At 35.3% G+C, this 25004-nt stretch overlaps 1 protein-coding gene across 1 annotated transcript in view; it reads left to right on the top strand.

Annotated features, from left to right (window-relative positions):
* Positions 1-25004, top strand: part of CD2AP (CD2 associated protein) — a 139784-nt gene that overhangs the window by 45031 nt on the left and 69749 nt on the right. Inside the window, exons 3-5 of the mRNA XM_053668282.1 lie at positions 10456-10609; positions 19680-19780; positions 22789-22909. Coding sequence (XP_053524257.1) covers positions 10456-10609; positions 19680-19780; positions 22789-22909 — 376 coding nt within the window. The remainder of the gene's footprint in view (positions 1-10455; positions 10610-19679; positions 19781-22788; positions 22910-25004) is intronic.

Genomic DNA, 25004 nt, shown 5'->3' with positions numbered 1-25004 from the left:
AATTTTATGTGGATAATGGGTTTCTTCTGTATCTCTGATAAACTAAACTCTGCTGGTGCCTTCTATTGAGCTATTCTTTAGTAAGGTCAGTAGCAAAATGGTGGCATATCCCCTCTTTACGGTGCCTCTCAATTGTTTTATTCATTTTGGTTTGCCATTCATTTGTTTGAATATATACTGAGGTTTCAACATTCTAGAACTTTTTGTAGGTGCTAGGGATACAGTGGAGAGTAACAGGTAAGTTCCCTCTTCATGAGTTTATATTCTAATGGTGAGGAGAAAACAGTGAATAAATAAATGAAATAGATGACCATAATTTTTGATAGCCATGAGTGTGCTTTGGAAGAAAAAAGTGAGTGGTGGTGGTGGGAAGGAAAATGGCACTGATAGTTTAAATTGGGTGTTCTGGGACAACATCTCTGAAGTTATTTGGCCAGTAACTCACAGAAGAGTGCAGAGAAAGATAAGCTCAATGTGATGGTTGTGGTTAACAACTACTGTACTAGAGATACTTCAAGAAAGTAGCATAGCCCTGTGAAAGGAACATGGCTTTTGGAGTCAGGATGTATAAACCTCTATTTGACTCTTACTCCGTCTGCCCCATACCCATATGCATACCTACTATGTATTTTTCCTAAAGATGCGTCACTTTAGAGCATGCTTTTCTTCCTACGTAAAAGTGGAAGATCCCACGTGTTTGGATTGTTGTTAGGAATTTGATCATTGTGTGTATATGTCTTGCATGTAGATATATGATGGAGTTTATTATTTCATTCTATTATTTTCTTGCTCAAGAAATGGGAAAAGAAAATCAGCAAAATTGTTAATTTAGTCAACAAATACTTAGGGTTTTTTTTTAGTGCCTATAATATGCCAGATACTGTTAAGTCAGATGTTAACAATAAAAACAGGTAAATAAGGTAGAACATTTCTAAATGTCCTTTAAAAAATAGTTTTAAGGAAGAACAAAAATAAAGCAGAAAGTTATTAAAATGAGAAAATATGGGAGAAGCAGTTAGCCTGAGTAGCCTCTTTCCCTAGGGAAATAATCCTGTCTTGGTGGTGGTAGAAGTGGTTGAACAGATCAAGTTTATTGAAAAGTAGGCTGACTGGGTGAGAAACTAGACAATAAAAGAGCTTTTAGTGTGTTAGGGTTTGTGTAAGCTCTGGTCGCTTAGGGTAACACTGATTGTGATAGGTTTTTTCTGTGAATAGTCTTATTTATAGAAAAATAATCTGGTGGAAATGATCTTTTTTTGTTGTTATTGAGTCCTTTGGAGTAGAAAAAGTAGTTCTTTGAAAATGAGGGGGCTAAAATAAAATGCCTTTGGACAGTTGCTTCAGTTATTATACTAAGAAAAGATGAGAAAGCAGACATCTATGAGTACTCATTATTAAAAGCTGAGGATTTTTGTTGAAGTTATGATAAAAGCACTGGTGGTAAAAATTTATTTTTAAAAATCAGAATATTGGTTGAAGACCTTGGATCGAAATCTAAACTTGATTTAAACTAAAGAGGGAATCTGTGCTCAAAAAAGAAAAATGAATTACCTCCAAGTTTAGTACCCCACTTGGTCTCCTTTGACACTTGGAGACGGAGGAGTTTCTTGTTATTTGGGGTGGGCCTCCATTGTTACCTCCTTGCTGCACGAGCAGGTGTGTCTGTGTTGCCTTGTGGCCTGCACTCCCAGTAGAGGGAGGGGGCTAGTTCCTGCCTGGTTGGGAGGAGAGTCCTGGCTGTCCATTTGGCTTCATCTGACAGCACCCTGGCTGGGGATCTGGGGTAGTGGTGGTAGTTGGGGTGCCTTGTTACAGCCCAGGTATAAATCTAGGCCTTGTACCTGGCCTTTGCTGGCATGAGTGGGGTTGAGACTATAGTTTTTTGTTGTTGTTGTTGTTTGTTTGTTTGTTTCCTGTGACTGCAGTAGAGTGGTTATTGTCTAGGAGCTTTCTGTCTTGTTAGGGTACCCTTTTCTTTGTCCTTTGGCTAAACAGAGTAGGCTTTTCTTGAAGCTTTTTTCCTTTTCTGACCATTGGCATTTCTGTCTAGGTTGCTGGCCTCTCCAGTACTCAGTCTGGAATATATGAGGCAAAAGAAAACCCAGTGAACTCACCAGGTTTGGAGAAACCTGGTCTCTTCAGCTTGTGCTACCTTCTTTCCTCCATTTTTCACAGTACTGTTACCTTTTTTTTTAACATGTAATGTCCCGAGTTTTTAACTGTACTTAGTGGGAGGGATTGGGAAAAGTACATCTGTCTTTCTGTAAGAGTAAACTTTAAATGGTGATGCCTTAAATAGAGATTATAGTGCACACCCTTAACAGTCTAAAAAATTCAGTCTAGAAGAGTTTCTCCTTTTAGAATTGGTGTGGGAATAGTTGTTTTTTCTTAAGCTGTTATAAAGTGCTCAGAAAAATGTAATATTGATTACCTTTAACACAAAAATATTGTACATAGATTAGCATTCAGCAAAAAGGTAGTAGGTGTACTTGATACCTTTGTTTTCTTTTATGACTTGCCTCTGCAGATTAAGATAACATGTGAAAGTAGCTAACAGTGCAGTTAACTAGTTATAGGCATTTGATAAACTTTAGTGAACTCTGCTCACTGATGAGTTTCTTATATGGGAGAGTGCATAGTCTGATCACCTGAGTGAGTCAGGAAGTTGGGAGGGGAATGGGAGGGGCACCAATGTAGAAAGCACATTTAATAGTTTTACAAGTATTGAAGCACAGGAGGTTATGGGGAAAGCAGAGGGATATCTTTCTGTCAAAAGAAGTTAACATAAATGTTAGCTGTATTTGAAGAGTATTAGGAGGACAGTAGTTTCTGATAGGGGCTGCTAATCTGCCAGCTTCAAAACAACTTTCTTGGAGGCTTTTTAATGATCTTGGTAGTGCTACAAGTTTTTGTAAGATCTGTTACTGTTACGGCAGTTTTACTCTACTGCTTTAAAAAAGAAGTGGATATGTTCACAGAAGATGTCTGAGGTGTTGGTAAGTGAATTATGTTTAAAAAATTTAAATGAAAATTTCTCTCTTTTGAAGAGTCTTCAGAACTTGATAAAATGTTTTATATGTCTCGATATATAAGCAATAAGGAAACAAACGTTATTCACCCATACTACAGGAAGCTGAAAAGTGAATAAAATTATTTGGATTTTTTTTCTTTACTTTGACCTAAATTTCTAGCATTTTTTTTTTTACATTTAGAAAAAAGATTTAATTATCGAATCTTTTTCTTTAATAGGCAGTTTGACAATTTATCTTAATATTAAGTAGCAATACAGGGAATAAGATGATCTGATGTACACAGCTACTTGGGAAAGGGACTAGGTGATTTTTTTTTTTTTAATTACAACATTCTTTTTCTAGAAGAACATTGATTTCATTTTTACGTCTTTTGGCATTCCACTGTTTCGATAAGAATTATTTGATTTAAGAAAATAAGATTTGATTTTATGGGACCTTTATTGTTTTTTAAAAGATTTTATTTATTTACTTTTAGAGAAAGGAAGAGAGGGACAAGAGAGGGAGAGAAACATCAATGTATGGTTGTCTCTCATGTGTACCACTCCCCAGCCACTGGAGACCCAGCCTGCAACCTAGGCGTGTGCCCTAGACTGAGAACCAAACCAGCAATATTTTGACTTGCAGGCCAGCATGCAGTCCACTAAGCCACATCAGGCAGAGTGTGACCTTTATTTTTTTTAAATCCCTCGCTTTATGGAAACTATTAATTTGTTTAGATAAACTTCGGTTTTCAAGTATTAGGAGAAGTATTCATAGCTTAAATAGAACAGTTCAGGAAGCTAGCTTTAAATCAGGAGAAGAACATTTGGTATTTGATTTACTTTCATTAATTGGAAACACAGTAGAGGAGAAAATAACTGCAGGTATCAGAATACTAAATGGAAAACAACTTTTATTTGCTTATTGGGAATTAAAATAAAAATAGACATAATTTAAAGGTTATATATAGTTATTTATGATATGTCGTGGTGCATTTTCTATTACTGTAAAACATTAACAGTATGTAGAACATTTATATACTGTAAAACATAAAAGAGCAATTCTTTTGTGACTTTGGTTACTTTTGATAATATTATAAATCCTATGTAGAGTGTATTCACTGAATTAGAGAAATAGTTTATAATACAGATAATGCCAGAAGAGATATGTAAGGATTTAGATTTAGTAATATGTGCTAACAGAACTAAGATCTCTCTAAATGCCCTAGAACAATTTGACTAATAGCGCTATTATTTGTAGGCATACCACATTTTGTATTAAAAGTCACTGAAGTAATACATGTTGAAACAAAATTCAAGCAGTATGAAAGTATCCATTGTGAAAAGTACATTTCTTTACACCCCCTCAACCTCATTTCACTTTTAGGAATTTGGTAGATACTTTATAGATTGTTTTCCATAAAAAAAATTTTAAACTGAATTATATGTACCGTCATTCCCCTTTTTATCCTATTTTTCACACCATAAATTTAAAGTCAAGACAATAGTATATAAATTATGTTAGTGTTTACCTGGGACTTACCTGAAAAGTTAAAACCTAATTTTCCCCTAAGGAGTTAATATATTTAGTTTCTGCTAAAGTATTTCAGGTTGTAATAATTTTTTAAAAGATTTTATTTATTTTAAGAGAGGGGGAAGGGAGGGAGAAAGAAAGGGAGAGAAACATTGATGTGTGAGAGAAACATCAGTCAGTTGCCTGTCACACAGCTGGGGGACCTGGCTCACAACCCAGGCATGTGCCTTGACTGGGAATCGGACCCACGAATTTTTGGTTCTCAGACCAGCACTCAGTCCACTAACCCACATCAGGCACAGCTTTTTCATTTTTTTAAGTATATTTTATTGATTATGCTATTACAGTTGTCCTACTTTTTCCCCCCTCTGCCTGGTACCCACGTTCCCTCCAGCAATACGCACCTCCCCACACCCTTAGTTCATGTCCATGGGTCATGTATACAAGTTCTTTGGCTTCTTCATTTACTACACTATTATTACCAACACCCCCTGTATTATTAACAACCCCTGTTTATTTTTTGTTTATTTTTAAAACATTTTATTTATCTTTAGAGGGGAAAGGAAGGAGAGGGGGAAAGAAATACCAATGTATGGTTGCTTCTCATGCATCCCCTGCTGGAAACTGGCCTGCAACCCAGGCATGTACCCTTACTGGGAATGGAACCACGATTCTTTGGTTCACAGGCCTGTGCTCAATCCACTGAGCTATGCCAGCCAGGGCCCCCCTGTTTTGTACCTACCAATTGTGCTTCTTAATTCCTGAACCTTTTCCACCATTACCCCCTCTCTCTTCCCCATTGATAACCCTCCATGTGATCTGCATTTCTGTGATTCTATTCCTGTTCTAGTTGTTTGCTAAGTCTGGTTTTCTCTTGTTACAACTAAAAAGATTCAATTATTGGTAGTTGTGTGTTTGTTGTCATTTTGCTGTTCATAGTTTTGATCTTTTTTCTTAAATAAGTCCCTTTCACATTTCCTATAATAAAGGCTTAGTGATGATAAACTCCTTTAGCTTTACTTAGCTGGAAAGAACTTTATCTGCCCTTCCATTCTAAATCATAGTTGTGTTGGATAGAGTAATCTAGGTTGTAGGCCCTTGCTTTTTAATACTTTGAATACTTCTTGCCAGTTCCATTTTGCCTGCAAAGCTTCTTTTTAGAAATCAAGGCCTGATCGTCCTATGGTAACTCCTTTGTAGGTTATTCTCTGCTTTTCCCTTGCTGTTTTTAAGATTCTCTCTTTATCTTTAACCTTGACGTTTTAATTAGGATGTGTCTTGGTGTGGTCCTCTTTGTATCCAACATGTTTGGGACTCTAGACTTGCATGTCTATTTCCTTCACCAAATTAAAGTTTTCTTTCATTATTTTTTTTCAAATAAGTTTTCAGTTTCTTGCTCTCCCTCTTCTTTTGGCATCCCTGTGATTCGGATGTTGGCACATTTGGGAATATCCTAGAGTCTTCTTATTCTCTCTTTATTTTTTTGATATCACTTAGTGTAGCTTTCATTTCTTCCCTTATGTTTTTGCCCTACTTGATGAAATCTCCAAGGATGCTTATCATCAGTGTTTTGAACTATGCATGATGGGTTGGTTATCTCAGTTTTGCTTATTAGTTCTTTCTCTGCAGTTTTGATCTGTCTTTTCATTTGGACCATATTTCTTTGTCTCCTCACTTTGACAGCCTCCCTGTGTTTGTGTCTGTGTATTGGTAGAGCTGCTTTGGCTCCATTTTGATGCACCTTTTGACGTTGTAAAGGTCAGAGCCCTGTATTCACCAGAGTGAGGCAACCCACTTCACCACTTTGTGGCAGTATATGAGGAGGAGGGGTCTGAGAGGCAGCAATGTTGCTTTCTTGACTCTCACTTGTTTCTAGTCACTTCCCCCACTTCCCTAGGACTGGTGCCCTTCTAGCTGCTGCTGCACTGGTGTTGTATCCCAGAGTGTGTGGGTTTGGGTACATTCTAGATCTGTGTAGGTCCTTTAAACTGATCCTACTGAGAGATCTGCAGTTTCTTCTGCCATGCCAACCTCCACTGGTTTTTACAGCCAGAAATTATGAGGCTTTTTCTTCTAGCGCTAGAACCCTGTGCTGCACAGTCTAGCCTGGGGCTGGGATAGCTCACTCCCCAGGTGTCCCTTCTGGTTTTTAACCACACCACAGCTGAATGTGGGATTGCCTATTCCACCTGCAACCACTGCCTTGCTGCTGCCACCACATTGTGTCCTCTCCTCCCTGTCTCTGACCCTCCTATCTGGATGAATATTTCTTGTTAATAAAATCTTTGGTTGTCATACTTCCATACAGTTTGATTTTCTGACAGTTCTGGTTATATTTTGTTTTGAGATTAGTTGTGATCCTTCTTATGGGTGCAATGAGGTGAACCGTGTCTACCTATGCCTCCATCTTATCCAGAAGTCCTCCTCAAGTTGTAATAATTTAAACCAGAAAATCTTGATTGCCAGAAGCTGGGCTTCTGGGATACCTCTTGGTTTTGGTTTTTATTAGTTCATACTCATTGTCTGCTTGTCATTGTCATCTGTGGTTTCAAGGAGTCTAGCAGCTTTGAGAGAAGGATTTCCATGTAGACCTGGTGTTTTTTGTGTCGTAGACTAGCCCTCATCTTCTGCCATGCGTATCCTAAAATACCTTCATTTTAGGACTGAAAGCACAAATAGCATTAAAAAATTAATAAGCTAGTGTGAAAAATGGGGCCATTATAAATTATTGGGGTATTTTCAGTTCATTTCAGTGTGGTATGGCTGAAGGAATTTGACTAAGAGAAGAGTGCTTTATTTAGTATTTTTTCCACTCTACTTGGCTCTTATTAGCATTCTTGTAATAGGAAGAAGAAAGGAATAGGATGCCAATGAATGTACATAACTCTCCCCAACTTTTTCTACTTTTCCCTTTTACAAATGAGGGAGGAACAGTTGAAATATGAAGACTCTTTGTCCAAATTAAAGAGACAGCAGTTCCATGGAGAATAGCTTGTTTGGGAGAGGAAAGAAGTTGTTTAGAAACTTTCAAAATAGTCCTCCTATTATATCTTTGCTATGCTTCTTGATGATTCTGAAAGGTTAGTGCTCAAAAGGTACACATTGATTTTATATTAAGGAGATTTTTCACCGTTGGTCATTTTACTTTGCACTCAAGTTATTGTGTGTTTGTGAGAGAATATCCAGTTTAATTTTATTATAATAAGATGGAAAATCTGATGACTTATAGTTTCTGCTGTATCATTTCTTATATAATATCACTAATATTCTATAAAACAAAAACTCTGAGAATTGGGTTTAACCATTTTGTTAGGTTGGAAAGGAAACCTGATATTTTAAATGTGAGTCTGATGTTGATGCAGTAAAGCTGAAACATCATATAGGTACCAAATAAACATTTAATCTTACTTTCCTTATTCTTTAAAAATGTTACTTTTCCATATCTTATAATTTACGCCTCTATAAGTTTGAGGTTCTAGTTCTGTATAACACTTTTGGGGAAATCCTGAATGTAAAATTACGAATAATTAAATATATTTCTTAATTTTGTTTTATATTTTACATTTTTATTTGTTGATTTTTTTGAGGGAGAAGGAAGGAAGGGAGGGGGCGGCCCTGACTGGGGGATCAAACCCACAACCTTTTGGTTTAGAAGATGAGATTCCAACCAACTGAGCCACCTGGTCAGGGCTCACATAGTTAGTTTTTACTAAAAGATTATATAAATAACTTTGACTGGTGTGGTTTGGGGGATCATTCTGCAAACTGCAAGGTCACCAGTTCCGTTCCTAGTCAGGGCACCAGTTCAGTTCGTAGTTAGTTCCTAACGCAGGCATGTGGGTCAGGTCCCTGGTTAGTGATGTGCAAGAGACGACAGATTGGTGTTTCCCTCGCACAATGATGTCTCTCTCTCTCTTTCTCCCTTCCTTCCCCTCTTTCTAAAAATAAATATTTTTTAAAATAAAATGATAACATATATAACCAAAGTAACATAAGTTACATAGCTAATGAACAGGGTCTTGCCAAGATTTGTACTTAAGTGACCTGTCTCCTGAACCTTTACTTTTAACATGGGGTTAAATTAGAGTTACTTTCCTAGAAGAACAAGATTTGAATATCAAACTCTAAGTTCTTGGTCTTTTGTACTTTAAAGCAACAATAACTCTCAGAGATACCACTTTTTAAAAAAAATATAGGCCACTCAAGAACCAGGAGAATCCAAAATGAATACTCTTCAGCATGCTGAATTTTTACCAGTCTTTATATACCGTTTATGTTTGTTTTAGTTTGAAAAATACTTAGTGTAGTCTGAAACTAGGTTTTCAAATGATGATGCATTATGTTTTAATAGCTAATTGATTTTCCTTAAGTGCATCATCCATAAAAACGAAGCAAATTATCTATATTGCAAAGTATTTTCTCTTCTATGATTTGTACTTTAATAATTTTTCACATTTCTCCACCAATGTAGTAGTTTCCCCAAATGAAAAACTTTTATTCTGATTGAAAAATAATATATATTGTTTATTTAAAAAAGAACAAGCATCAGACCCTTTTCTATACTATCAATGAGTCATTTATCTGAAGTCCTACCAGTTGCAGAGTAACAACTGCTTAACATTGTACTAGACTCAAATGCCTGGAGATAGAAATTCTTTGTTAACTTTGTATGTGACAAATGTCTTCTGGTTAGTTATTCACTTTTTTAATTATTGATTTTAGTGAACAGAAATTATTAATATCAATATAAATATGTGAGGTAGGAATCCAGTTCTATTCTGTGCACCCTAAATGTAGTTAGTAGTTTTGCAAGCAAGCACCATGCAATTTTTTCTTTTCGTGTATTAGAAAACAAATTTTTTTGTTTATGGAGTTTTTATTTTGTTTCATTTATCAGTATGTCTGTTTTTGTACCAGTATTCCACTGTATAATTTATAGTGTCACATTGTTTTTCTTTATATTTTAGTCAAAAAGAAAAAGTCCCCTCACTTTCTTTTCCCTGGAGTATTCTGGCTATTCTTGGCCTTGTTTTTTAATACATATTTAGAACCTGTTTATTAAATTGCTCTCTCAAATCTGTGAGATATTTTTAGAATTGCATTAAATCATTGTATCAGTTTAAGGGAGAATTGATATCTTTGTGATACTGGCTTTTTAAACTGAACACAGCATAACTTTCCTTTTGTCTTATTTTATGTCTTCCAATAAAATTTCATACTTTTTTTCATGAAGGTTTGCATATCTTGTTAGACTCTAACTTAGAACAGGGTTCATTAAACTGTGGCTCCACTGACCAAATCTGAACACTGCCTATTTTTATAATGTCGGTGAGCTGAGAATGCTAGCTAAGAATTTTATAACTGGTTGGAAGAAAACCAAAAGAACAACAATATTTAGTGACACGTGAAATTATAACAAATTGTAATTTTAGTGTCCAAAAATAAAATTTTGTTGGTACATAGTTATGTTTATTCATTAAGTATGTAGTTGTTTCTATACCACAAATGGCAGAGTCCATTGTTTCAACATAGGTTCTATGGCCTACAGATCCTAAAATATTTTACTATTTGACCCTTTATCAAAAAAGTATGTCTACCTCTGACTTAGAATTACTGCTTGTCATTGTTCGTTTATGTACTTCAGGTTGAATGTGTATACTGGGGTGGAGGTGGTCTCTCAGCCTCCTGTTCTGTACCTAGATCTCCAATTTAGATAAGACTTAAACTCATAATGAGTCACTGTTACCAAAGTGTGTTGCATTCTTCAAATTTGTGGGGACAGAGGAAAATGTTGAAAACTGTTGATATTGGTGTTTTATATAATAATAACTATACCTGTGTTTTGGTATTTTACATTTGAAAATTTAATTTAAATATAAAATTGCCTGTTTACTGATTTCTTCCTTTATAGGAAATTAAGAGAGAGACAGAATACAAGGATGACGATTTGCCCATCAGACGGGAAAGGCATGGGAATGTAGCAAGTCTTGTACAACGAATAAGTACCTATGGACTTCCAGCTGGAGGAATTCAGCCACATCCACAAATTAAAAACATTAAAAAGAGTATGTAAATAATATTTTTACTATTAAATTAAGTCAGAATAAAAAATACATCTTGTAGCTGTTCATAAATTATGTTAAGAAAAATTAGCTCAACCTTCTGCAGCTGAAACTTTCCACTTTATGAGTTACTGGCTCATGGAGTCATTCTTCATATGATAACTTGAATTGCTGACAACTATGTGGGGATGTGGGGATGATACATTAGAATATGAGGCTTTGTTTTCTTAATAGGTTTACATTCTCTGTAGACTAGTTAACACTTTGCCTTATTGTATTTTAATACCATTTATTTAATGAGATGCTTACATCTCTGCTTATTCTTTCATAGATAGACAAAAGAATTTTGATAGTATATATTTTTAAAGATTTATTTATTCATTCATTCATTTTTAGAGAGAGGAGAACGCAGGGAGAAAGAGAAGGAGAGAAACATCAATGTGTGGTGGTCTCTCGTCTACATGCCTCCACCTGCAGACCTGGCCCACAACCCAGGCATGTGTCCTGTCTGGGAATCGAACTGGCAGTATTTTGGCTCATAGGCCAGCATTCAATCCACTGAGCCACACCAGCCAGCGCTGATAGTATATTTCTTTAGTAGTTAGACACCTGAACACAAAGATTCAGTTTTCCAAGGTGATTGGCCCAATGAGTGCATTTTAAGTATTCGATACTCTATAAATATGTTAGGAGAACAGTTTAGCCTAGAGAGTGAGCACATTTGATATCAGACAGAGTTGGAGTCCATCTTATTACCTTAGATCATTTAAACTCTTGAGGTTTATTTTGTTGCTGCTGAGAAATTGGTAAAAAAAAAAAGGTAATAATTGCTGTTCTCAAAGAGCTTGACATCTTGGAAAAGACTGTTACAAAAACAGTATTAAACATGCACAAAGAACTGAAGCATTTATGGAAGTAGACAACATTTTAACATAGTAAAACCTGAAGGCCCTTGAGAGACTGAATACTGATTGCTATGTTCAATTTAACTTAATACGTAGTAAGTGAGTATTCATCCACATTTATCTTAGATTAGTGCCTTTCATATTGTAGTCTTTAAATCCCTTGCAGTACCAAGTAGTCTACAGAAAAGATATTTTGTTTATATATGTTTCACAAATGTAAGAAAAATATGAATTTTATAGTCTCCTTATATCTCAACCTGTTACTTTCTATACTGTTCTCTGTGAAGTTTGGGGAAACCTGTACTTCCTAGGTTTTATCACCCTTTGTTTACTTTCATAAAATAAAACGAGATTTTCATTAAAAAATTTCATGACATTGAGATAGATCAGTTAGAGAGATCAATGTTCTCTATGTTCTTTGTTTCCCAGTAAATACAAGGTACAAACAATATTTACATATTACCCATACTATTTTCAGTCCACTGGCTGAAGGTGAATCAGTAGATCTAATTGTTCTGGACTCTGGAGTTCTGTTTGTTGGGAGATTGGGGAAGAGATAACAGACTATGTCCATATCCTGCAGGTAAAGCTCTATGTAGAATTTTTTGCATAGGGAAAATTTACAGGCCCAGAGAAGGGCTATTTATGACCTCTGCCTATTGTAAAATCTATTTAACACTTTCTTTAGCTTTACTGAACTATAAAGAGATAAGTTTCTTCTTAAAGCTAGACAAAGAGTTTTAAAGTTGTGAATATTTATCTTGTCTCCTAATAGGAAAGGGCACATCAAATTTTTACCTTCCTCAAGAACATGGGTCATAATTCTTTTTTTTTTTTGTAAGAAAGAATAAACATTATGTAGTTGTTGCCAGGAGGCTTAGGTTTTTTTCCTAAGGCTCTTTCATAACTTGCTTTTAAGTGCCTGTGCCACAAGAACTAAATTGGTCATTTGGTGCTAACATTTAAAACAGGATGCAGGTTGTTTTTGCTTTCAAATTGCTTTTCCAGGAAAAGCAAGCTTATGTGTTTTCTTTTTTAATCTGCATTTTTTTTTGTTTGCGTCATATTCTTAATTCACAAAATGGACTAGTTTTCGAAAGTGGTTTGTTGCATTGTTAAATATTAGTGGATACTACTAACCAATACTATTAGTAAAATGTATTCTTAAAAACTTTAAAACTATCGTAAATGGTTTGATAGTGATAAACGGTGCAGATTGAATATTCAGTTTAAATCTCACTTGCCAAGACAAGTGAGTCTGCATGTATTCAGTTTTATATAAACAACTAAAAAGGACAAGTTCAAATAGATAATATGATGTTAAATATCTGGAAATTATACTTGTTAGCTTTTTTTTTTTTTTTTAAGTCTCCAGAGCCAAAAAAGAGTTTGCTTTTTTTATGAAGTCTGGTCATGAAGCCATTGAAACTTAGTTAAGTGTGATAACTTCTTCATCAAATAAACAGGTATTTTCTAGAGCTAGCACAGAATAATGTTTTTCTAGGACAAAGTTGACTGTTATAAGTTGCTAAAGTTATAGAAGAGCAAAACAGGTATAATTGTCACATTACTGCTGAGACCCTTGTAAAATAACGCACAAAGGTAAGGGATGGTGTTTTTTACTTAGTAAAGAATTGATATCTTTGAGCATCACAACTCTCTATGACATTCATTTTGGAATATTATATGTGGGGGAGAAGTGTATGTCATGTGAATCTACTCTTGGTTCATGTGAGGGAAGGAATCAGTGCTTGTAACTTTACATGCCTTATTAGTAGAATTTCATGCTGCAGAAATGATTTTTCATCTAGTTAATAATTATTTTGAATGTGAAAGGTGCATTCAAGTTGACACTAGTTGATCTCCAGTAGTTGTGGAGAAAGAAGATGTTGCCATATGAGAACTGAGTTAACTAGAATGCCAGTCTACAGAGTTCAATTCCCAGGAAACAGTTGGTAGCAAATAGTATACCTCCTGATTTTGAGTCAGCACTGAAGAAAGTAATGAAAATTCTGAATACCATCTTTGTAGCTTTTTTAAAAATGAGCATATTATATTAGTTCAGGCTGTGCTCTTTGATGTTAAAATACTCTCACTCATAAGGGGGAAAAGTTACTCAAGTGACTCCTGTAGCTTCACCCTCTCAAATAAATGGGATAGGGTATACTAACTTTCTATCTTATTTCGAAAATTTTAAAATTTTACAGAAAAATTGAAAGAATAATTGTGTGTTGAACTCGGTATACTCTTACCTAAGCTGTTAACATTTTGTCATATTGGCTTTATCTGTGTATCTGTATACTTGTACATACGCAAATACACTTTTAAACTAAATCAGTTGAAAGTATGTTTTTGACATACTACTTTCCTAGTCATATGAGATTCTCCCTTCATAATAGTGATAATGATAATATTTTTAAGATTTTGAGTATTTTAACCAAGCCGTGTGTCTCAACAGTATAGTATCTTTAATGACCTAAGTATTATGATTTTTTTATTGCTGAGGATAAGAAAGAGTCCAGAAGATTCAACCATATATATAGCAAATGACTCGAGTCCTATATTTTTTAACTTTTGATGGTTTTCATTGGGGGTTATGGAATTCTAGGTAGAATTGGGGGTTTGGAAGACCCATGGAGTTAAGCAAGTGTAGGGCATTTTCAAGGATACCCAACATGACTAGACTGCATGAGTGCTATGTTAAAGTGCGATAATCTGTAGAGGAGGCACATGGTGATGTAGTGGAAAGGTAAAAGCCTTAAGTTTTGCCTCTCTTTAGCTGTATGGTCTTGGACAGGTTATTTAACTTGAGTGCTGTTTTGTCATTGGTAATATGATGATAATATGTTTCTATGATCTGTTGTGTGGAGATGTTTGAAGAAAACTTAGTACTAGTACAGAAAAGATGTAAAATATGTCCCTGCCTTTGTTGTATTGCCTTTATCCTCTTGTTAATAGCTTTACTTATGAAATACTGACTTTGAAAAAACTTTTCTTGACATTGTTTAGATGTGAAAAGCTAGATCCAGGATTGTTTGTGGTAAGAAAATACTAGTTGTGCCCTGGCTGGGTAGTCTAGTTGGTTAGAGTGCTGTCCTGATACACTAAGGTTGTGGGTTCGATTCCTGGGCAGAGCACATACAGCAGTCCAAAAAATGAATGTGTAAGTAAGTGGAATAACAACTTGATGTTTCTCTTCCTTCATCCCTCTCTAAAATCAATAAATTTTAAGAAAGAAAATACTAGTTGCTATTTTTTAAAAACTTAATATTATACATTCTTTTACTGACAACTCTACTATGACATATTGTTTTCTTTTTTGATATTTTATTTATTTTTAATGATATTTTATTGATTTTGCTATTACAGTTGTCCTGATTTTTTGCCCTCTGTCCCCCTTTCCCCCAGCAATCCCCCCACCATTGTTCATGTCCATGAGTCATGTGTGTAAGTTCTTTGGCTACTCCATTTCCTATACTGTACTTTACATTCCCATAGCTATTCTTTAACTATGGGAACTTCTTAATCCTCTCACCTCTTCACCCACTCTAACCGCCCCCCCCCCAATCTGGCAACCGTCAAAATGTCCTCCATGTCCATCATTCTGTCTCTGTTCTTCTTGTTTACTTAGTTTGTTTTGGTTTTTTAGATTCAATTGTTGATAGATAATGTATTTATTGCCATTTTATTGTTCAGAGTTTGATCTTCCTTTTTTTATAATGTTCTTTATTTTTTTAAGATTTCATTTATTTATTTTTAGAGAGGGAGAAGGGAGGGAGAAAGAGAAGGAAAGAAACATTAATGTGTGGTTGCCTCCAGCGTGCCCCTACAAGGGGACCTGGCCCACAGCTCAGGCATGTGCCCTGACTGGGGACTGAACCAGCGACCCTTTGTTTCACAGGCTGGTGTGGCACTGAGTCCACTGAGTCACACCAGCCAGAGCCTGATCTTCTTTTTCTTAAATAAGTTCCTTTGACATTTCTTATAATAATGATTTGGTGATGATGAACTCTTCGTTTTTTTCTTGTCTGGGAAGCTCTTTATCTGCCCTTCAATTCTAAATGATAGCTTTGCTGAATGGAGCAATTCTGGCCATAGATCCCTTCTTTTCATCACTGTGAATTTTTCTTGCCAGTCTCTTCTAGCTTGCAAAGTTTCTTTTGAGAAATCAACTGATGGTCTTATGGAAACTCCCCTGTAGCTACTAACTAACTTCTTTTCTCTTGCTGCTTTTAAGATTCTCTATCTTTAAACTTTGGCCTTTTAATTATGATGTGTGTTTCAGTGGGCCTCTTTGCAACCATCTCGTTTGCTACTCTGTGCTTCCTGGGCTTGCATGTGTAGTTCCTTCACCAAATTAGGGAACTTTTTCTCATTACTTTTTAAAATAGATTTCCAGTTCCTTGCTCTTTCTCTTCTCCTTCTGGCACCAGTTTGATGCAAATGTTGGTCCTCTTGAAGTTGTCCTAGAGGCTGATTATACCATCCTCATTTATTTGGATTCTTTTTTTCCTTGTTCTGATTGGTTGTTTTTGCTTCCTTATGTTCCAAATCACTCTTTTGATTCTCAGCTTCATCTACTCTCCTGTTGTTTACCTATAAATTGTTCTTTATTTTAATTAGTGTATCCTTCATTTATGACTGGATCTTTTTTATGCTGTTGTAGTGCCTTGAACATCTTTATAACTAGTGTTTTGAACTCTGCGTCTGATAGATTGCTTATCTCTGTTTCGTTTAGCTCTTTTTTTTTGGAGTTTTGATCTGTTTTTTCATTTGGGTCATGTTTCTTTGTCTCTATTTTGGCAGCCTCCCTGGGTTTGTTTCTATGTATTAGGTAGAACTGCTTTGACTCCATGTCTTGGTAGCATGGCCTAATGTAGTGTGTGGTGCAGTGGCACAGCCTCCTCTATTACCCAAGCTGGGTATTTGTGTGGACTGAGTGCTCCCTCCTCTTCTAGTTGAGCCTTGGTTGCTATTGGCAGATAAATGAGAGGGATTTATCCAGGCCAGTTATCTGCAAGGATTGGCTGTGACCACTGACTGCCAACCTCTGGAGAGGATGAGCTGTGCAGTGTGGTGGTGCTCCTGTGTGGTCTGTAGCTGCCCACTGGGTGCACTGGCCCTGGGGTTCCCAGAAGATTCAGGTCATGTTAGCCTTGACCTGTGTTTTGCTACTCTGCCAATCTGAGATGGTCTGTATTTGTGCTGGGCTTAGAGATTCCCAGGCAAAGCCAAGCTGTGAATCTAAGCTGGCTGCTGCTTGTGTGGGGCCAGGAACCCCCAGCAAGGGTTCCTTGCACTGGAAACCTTGGCTGGGGGGCCTGGTGTGTGGCTGGGACTCCTTACTCCAGAGATATCCCTCCTGAACTTTATCCACCACAAGTGAGTGAGGAACCAGCCTGATCCACATCTGTGCCCTCATTCCAGTCTGAATGGATGTGGTTTCTTTCATTTTGTAGTTGTCAGACCTCCATTCAACTCAAATTCAACAGTTCTGAGTGGTGGTGCTTCTGTATTTTAGTTGTAATTTTGATGTGGTTGTAGGAAGAGGCAAGCCATGTCTGCCTATGCCACCATCTTGACCAGAAGAAGTTCTGTTTTATTTAGTGCTTAGCAGAGACTCTGATACATTGTAGTACTTAAGTAAATATTTATTCATCAGTATGGATGGATGAACATTGTGTATGCCATTTGAAGATGTAAAAAAAAATCACAAAGTTCCTTTAATTTTGCTGCCAATGATAGATGAGTTCAGTAGAGAAAGTTATTTCAATTTAGAAATAAACCATATTTAAAAATGAAATCTTGAAAACATTTTAAGATAAATACATTTTGTGTTAATAATTGGGGAAATTTAGAAGTTTTTATCTTATATGGCTCTTTCCTTTGAAAAAAGAAAAATTTCTTTGCAAATAATTTTGCAGATTACTATGGGGAAAAAAACACTCAGTGGAGAATTATGCTTAATGTGAGGATGAAAAAACCAAGGCTTTTGGTTAAAACATTACTTGACTGCCCAAAGTTGATTGATAACGTTTGTGGATAGGGGTACTAATTAATACTCTTTTCCACTTTAAATCATTTCAAAAGATATTAGTTATAAAACAAACTATATTTTTAAAAGCCTATGGTTATCAGAGAGATATAGAAGATTTTTTAAAAGTGTACCCTGACCCCTGGCCGGTGTAGCTCAGTTTATTGAGCACAGGCCTGCAAACCAAAAGATCGAGGTTTGATTCCCCATCAGGGCACATACCTGGGCTGCAGGCTAGTTCCCTGCAGTCCAGGTCCCAGCAGTCCAGGTCCCAGCACGGGATGCACGAGAGGCACCCATACATTGATATTTCTCTCCTTCTCTTCCCTTCTAAAGATAAATAAATTAAATTAAAAAATAAAATAAAATAAAGTGTACCCTGAACAAAATAGATTTTTCCTTTCTGTAATATAGGTCATTTTCCCCTCATTTATGAAGTGCTAACTACAAAGAATACATTTTCTCAGGGTCACCTCAATAACTTTTAAAACATTTAGGAACTATATTTATCTGTAGTTCTAAGAGATGGGAAGTTTTCCTGCAATATATGTAAAGCCACTATTAAATTGTTACTTAAAATTATTCTGAAATGTTGGTTGCAGTGTTCTTTTGTTGTTTTGGGGGTTCAGTTGGATTTATTTTATTGTGTTGATAATTTTATAGATCCATAGCATGTCAGAGCTGAAGCAATTGCCTTATTATGATATGTCCAAAGTAGGACTTCAGTCGTGTCATTTTTGTACAGCAATGTTTCAGACTTAATTTGCTCTAGGACCTACTTGTTCATCTTTCTGGTGGTCCAGGATATCCATACAGTTTTCCTCCAACATAATGTTTCAGATGAATCATTTTTTTTGTCCTGTCAGCCTTTTTTATTGTCCAGCTTGCACATTCTTTGATAGTAATATGAGAATGTAGAGATGATCTTAGCTTTGGTCTTCAGTAAAACATCTTTGGTTTTGGTGATTTTTCCTAATTCTTCCATTGCTGCCTTTCCAAGTCTCAGCCTTCTGTTGATTTCTTTGGGTAGTAAGAAGCAGTTTTAATCAGACATACCTGGTCACCTACCTATAGCTGCTTTAATGATTCACTTGTAAAGATAGGAGTGAGTCTGAGTTCTCAATTATGTTTTTTAAGATTTTATTTATTTATGTTTAGAGAGACGGGAAGGGAAGAAGAAAGAGAGGGAGAGAAACATCAATGTGTGGTTGCTTCTCATGTGCCTCCACTTGGGGACCTGGCCCGCAATCCAGGCATGTGCCCTGACCAGGAATCAAAACAGTGACCTATTGATTCACAGACTGGCTCTCAGTCCACTGAGCCACACCAGCCAGGGCTGTGTTTCAATTATATTAAGAGTTTAAAAGAAGTTTAGAACCCCAGACCTGGATTGCTAACTAAATGATCATCATTAGAAAAAAGAAAAAGGGGGGGGGAAAAAAGGGAGAAAGAAGAGAGATGCGCAAAGGGGGGGGGGGGGGGGGGGGGGGGGGGGAAAAAGGGAAAAAAACTTAAAGAAAAAAATAAAAAATAAATAAAAAATCATTTGCCTGAATAAATGTAGCTTGTTTGAAAAGGTAAAAAATTTTATCTAATTTACCTATGTGAATTTGATTTTTATCTATTAGAAAACAGAGCTATTTTAGAAGATAAAGTACGTTTTAGATTTACGCATTTCCCTCTTTTTAAAAAAAACACAGATACTCTTAAATTAGTGCATTTTAAATATTCCTAGGCTTTGATCAAGAAGGTCTGAAAATCGGTGGCTTAGAGGACTTGTATGTGACAAATTTATTGTGCCAACAGCATCTTTCATTGTCTGTATTTCTAAAATGTCTCAGAATTGACAGTGGATATCCAACTGTGTAATTGGTGAGATCAGATGTATAAATGATTTCATTGCTGTGCCCTTTGTACCTTATTTCTAGTTGGTTTGAATTTATTTTGGAATGAATAGATTTTAATATGGGGGCAAGGTGAAAAGCCACCCTGAACTGACTATGGTTAGCTGCTTAGAATGCTTACATGTTCTGTTTCATGTATGTAAATCCCAAAGATATAATATGTAAATAAAGGCACTATTGTTGTTTTAATGATTGTTCTTAACCGAATTTTTTTCTGTTACTTTCTTTAGAGACTAAGAAGCGTCATTGCAAAGTTCTCTTTGAATACATTCCACAAAATGATGATGAACTGGAGCTGAAAGTTGGAGATATTATTGATATTAATGAAGAGGTAAGGAAAACATGTGTTAGAGATAAAGCAGCAGTTAGAATTGATACTTTGGGCTCTGGCTGGTGTGGCTCAGTGGATTGTGTGCCGACCTATGAACCAAGGGGTTGCTGGTTGGATTCCTAGCAGGGCACATGCCTGGGTTGCCGGACAGTCCCCAGTAGGAGTCACGCAAGAGGCAACCACACACTGATGTTTCTTTCCCTTTCTCCTCCTCTTCCCCTTTCTCTAAAAATAAATAAATAAAATCTTTAAAAAAAAAAAAGAATTGATGCTTTGGGTATCAGAAAAATAGTTTGCAAGGATATCAGGTTTTTTTGCAAATTTTATTGTTTTTTATAAAAATTTTAAGATAGACTTTAAATCTTTAATGACAGTAACTGCATTGTTTGTATTATCACATTGAAATATTAACCAAAAACACTTATCTGTTACTTTAATATCTTAGAATGATATTTTAAAATATTTAAAAATATATTTTTTATATCTCTGCTTTTACCATTAAAGGAATATTAGTTTTATTTGTCAGGTAAAATTCTCATTTTCATAGTATATGTTTGATATCATATTTGTCACAGGAATTGATACTGTGTCCTAATATCATATGATGCAGTTTATCACTTAGGTTTATGTTAAGTTCTGATGTGTTTACACAAAAGGCAGTTCAGTTTTATTTCTTCTGGGTAGCAATGGTAATAGTTAATGTTTATTGAACTTACATCTGAAAATCTGTTTTTACATTTATCATTTCCTTTAAATTTTTTAACAACCTGAATATAGTAGTTTTGATCTCAGTTTGAATAGATTAACTCATAGAAGATAAGTGATCGGCTGTTCTAGTTAATGTTGATGCATGACATTCCATCCCAAACTTTGTGGCGAAGAACAGCTGTTCTATTAGGTTCATGGGTGTGTGGGTCATGAATTCAGTTGGGCACAGCAGAGAAGACTTAGGTCTGTTCTGTGATGTCTGGGGCATCAACTGGAAAGATTCAAGGTTGGACGCTGGTAGACTCTTGGGAAGGCTTCTTCACTGATGTATCTGGTACTTGGAAGACTTGAAGATTAGGACTGCCTATGGAAAGCCATGATGTAGAGTCTCCTTTGGCTTGGCTTTCTTACTGTAGCAGAGGGAGGTCTTGGGATAATGGGACTTATTACATGGCAGTTCAGGGTTCTTAAGTGTAAGAATTTCAGTGAACATAGAGATAGCCTTTTATATAATCTAAGCTTGGAAGAGATAGTGTCACTTTCACCAAGCAAGATTGAAGGGGGTGGGGCAAAGGCCACCAGTTCTTGGTGGGAGAGATGTCATTTTATGTTGTAGATGAGCATAAGGAATAGGAGATCTTGTCTCAGACATCTTTGCCCAAGATCATATGCCTGGCATGCAGAGGAGCCAGGTTCTGAATCCACAAGGTCAGTTTTTGAGTCAGTGTTGTTTACCACCATACTACCCTGCCTCTTAAGAATTTCTTTATTAATAGGAATTATTACATGGTTATTCACCCTAACTACCCAGTTGCTGTCACTTTGGGATTCCAGGTGTAGATAATGGTTTTCTGATGTTTTTCTCTCCTTTTTGTGCCTGTTCCAGTTCGGTCTGCGTATCTCCATCACACATGGTTTTGAAGAACTCACAAACCTTTGGTGCCTCCTTACATCTGCTAAAAATTCTGAACTTATCATACTTACTGCCTTCTAGTTATCCCTCAGTTTGTCTTGTAGTCACCTCGTATTTTAGCTATATATATTCCATGAAGAAGTTCTTCATTTTTATGTCCCCATATTTTTTAACATGCTTTTTACCTAGAAAATTATTACTCAGCCTTTAAATATCGAACTTTTTCATTTCCATCTTAGTGTAGTCCTTTTTTTAATTCTTTTAAGCCCTTCTTTATGCTTCTATAGCGTTTGTTCATACTTTTGTTATAGCACCTACATTATATTGCAACGATCTGCCTATTTTTTGGTTTCTTCAGATTTTTTAAATCAAGGACAGAGTTTGCTCATATGCAAACTTGAATCTTTTCCTAGCAGTTAACACCATGACTTTTATTACATAGACAGTTCCTGTTAGATGAATAAATTATTAAAGTTTGCTTGCATTATGAGGTAAAAAAATTGAAAATATTTTAAACAAAAAAATAGCTATGATATTACATGTACTACTGTGTTTTGACAGTAAATGGTTTATTCTTTAAAAATTTGTTTTTACCTATTAATATCTCTTATTATTCTTAGCTGAAACTATACCTTATTAAATATTAAGTAATTTCATGAAAATTACTTAATTTCATGAAATTACTTATTGCCTGTATTTCTAAAATATCTCAGTCTTTTAAAAATATTCTGAGACATTTTAGAAATACCAGTTATAAATATTATTAAGTAATTTCACAAAAAATTTATTAACCTTGTTATTAGTGAATATAAATATTTTTCTAAAAGTTTGGTTTCTGAAAATATGCCTGGTTGGGGTGAACGAAATATTTAGTAGAGCCTGACACTGGGATTTTTCAAAATATGTGATGCTTTTCATAGTTGGGTTAAGACTTGGTGTTCAAATAAAAGGCTAATTTTATGTGCCTTTATGAAGTTCTATTCTTAAATTCATTGAACTTTTTCCAAATCAAGAAATATACATCATAATTACAAACTGAGTTTCAGTTGAGGTTAAAAGAGTAACATTCCAGAAGAAAGCTACTTCTTGCTGTCAGTACATTATTCTCAGTTGTCTGATACTTTCATGAAAATTCTTTATAAGATTACAATTGATTACAGGTTTTCAATGTAAATGTTGAAAACTGCTCATGATATATGGTTAATCCAATCCACTTAGATTTAATCTACTAAAAATTTTTTTCCTATATTGTTTTCTTACAGAAATAAAGGGATTATTTTGTGTCACTAATTTTGTGCTCATTCACTTCCATAACTTTATTTTCCCACAGAGAGAAGATTTTCATTAAGAGAAATATTTATTATTTTTAAGTTGTGAACTCTTTCAGGTAGAAGAAGGCTGGTGGAGTGGAACCCTGAACAACAAGTTGGGACTGTTTCCCTCAAATTTTGTGAAAGAATTAGAGGTAACAGATGATGGTGAAACTCATGAAGCCCAGGAAGATTCAGGTAGACTATATTAAAATTTTTGAATAGATTTAAATAGATCATATATATCATGGAGTGTTTATTTTGTATTTTTTGAAATTCTATTGTTACTTTTGAACTGTGAGCTTCGGTTTATCTACTTAAAAAAACAAACAGCTCATGCCAGGGTCTTAAAATGAAGTAAATATCTTTCATTTAGTTTTTCCTCTGATGTCTGCTTTGGCCTGAAATAAACCTTTAGTAAGTACTCTGATTATGAAATGATAATACTTATGTTACCTTATTTCTTCCCACTTATGGTGCACTTACATACAGTTTTGATCTGAGTTTGCAAATGTGCCTGTCTACTTAATGGATTTTAGAAATTCCTAAAGTCAAAGATGATGAAGTCAGTCTGCAGTACAGATGCTGATTCCACTGAAGGATGAGATGGGAGTAAATAGAGGAGTTATAACACACAGATTTACTATTTTATGTTATACTTACTTGAGAATACTTGGTACCAATTTTGAAGTCAAAACTTATGTTTTAAGGATATATAAACCACTAGAGAACAAACATAAAGTACTAAAACATCTGGCTTAAATAAGTACACTTATTCTTTAGCAAATTGTCCCCTGAATTACTTCTGATCCATATTGGTATTTCTTATGTTTTATATGTATTGGATCATCTAACATTAAAATTTGGTATTAATTAAAGTTTATAGTGAAATGATTTTTATGATGCTGTATAAATTGAGCCCTTAAGCCTTGGCTGGCATAGCTCAGTGGATTGAGGGTGCTCTGCAAACCAAAGGGTCGCAGGTTTGATTCCCAGTCAGGGCACATGCCTGGGTTGCAAGCCAGGTCCCCAGGAGGGGGTGCACAAGAGGCAACCACACATTGATGTTTCTCTCTCGCTTCTCCCTCCCTTTATCTTTAAAAATAAGTAAAATCTTTTAAAAATAATAAAATAAAATAAATAAATTGAGCCCTTAAAATATGTACAAAATTTAATCTCCACATAGGACCTCTAGCAAAAGAAATCAAATTTAATTTGGATATAGTTTATTATTTTTATAATTATAAAGACTTTGGGCACTTTCTTGCACAGCAGAGCCCTATTTGAATGTTAGTAACCTTGCAGAGTCGTATCTGTTAAAAATGTACTTCTGTGCTTGCTCAACCCTGTTACAATAACAAGCATTCTAAATGTGGAGGTTTGTGATTATGGGGTGGTAAGCCAGTGGTTTAAGTACACTATAATTTCTTTTTTTAAAACTCTGATTTTTAGGCAGAGTTTTTGAATATTGATTTGAATGCCAGGAAGTGAATGCTTTATAAGGACTTAAGAACTTTAGTTATAAAAGTAGATAGTCTCTTAAGTTTTAATTTAAGAGCTTGATCTTGTGATTTATGACTTAAAGAATTGATGTTTACTCTCTCTGTGTCTTAACAAATTAATGTTTACTGTCTCTAATTGGTATTTTGACAGTCTTTTTAGTTAATAAAATAGTGTGTGTTCCAGTAGCTGTTACAGGAATTATAGTCAACTATACATTATAAACTTCTTTTTTTTTTTTGCTTATAGAATTGGAATGCTATATCCACCACAATTTTATTATTTTACATAGTTTTCTTCTTACACTTCTTTGCATTTAGTAGAGCTCTTCTGTTTTCTTCTTATAATCAGTAAACTGAAATATATGGGATGGTGTTCTTGGTTTGAGCAGTTAAACTCAAGCTATTGCATCCCTCACCCATGTTACTTAGGTGGTTAGGCATTGTCCTTTAAAGCAGAAGTTCACTGGTTCTCTTCCCAGACAGGGCACATGCCTGGGTTGCAGGTCTGGTGCCCTGGTGGGGCGTGGTTGGTGCACGCACGAGAGGCAACCAGTTGGTGTTTCTCTCCCTTTCTTTCTCCTTCCCTTCCCCAACAAATACATGAAATCTTTTAAAAGAACACTCAAGCTATTACTGCTAAGAAGATAATTCTGACTCCAGGTAAAGTGTGGACAGTATTACCTGAACCATCTTGGGTAATTTATTTTTATGCCCTAAGTTTTCATTGAGGAACTATAGAATAAAAGTTGTAAGAGAGCCACTAATATATTTTTATAAGAATGTGGTGAATT

The sequence above is a fragment of the Artibeus jamaicensis genome, unplaced genomic scaffold (genome assembly GCF_021234435.1).
Source record: "Artibeus jamaicensis isolate MK-2021 breed Jamaican fruit bat unplaced genomic scaffold, CSHL_Jam_final contig_484, whole genome shotgun sequence".
Taxonomy (NCBI): domain Eukaryota; kingdom Metazoa; phylum Chordata; class Mammalia; order Chiroptera; family Phyllostomidae; genus Artibeus; species Artibeus jamaicensis.
This window is presented reverse-complemented; position numbering and strand designations above follow the sequence as displayed.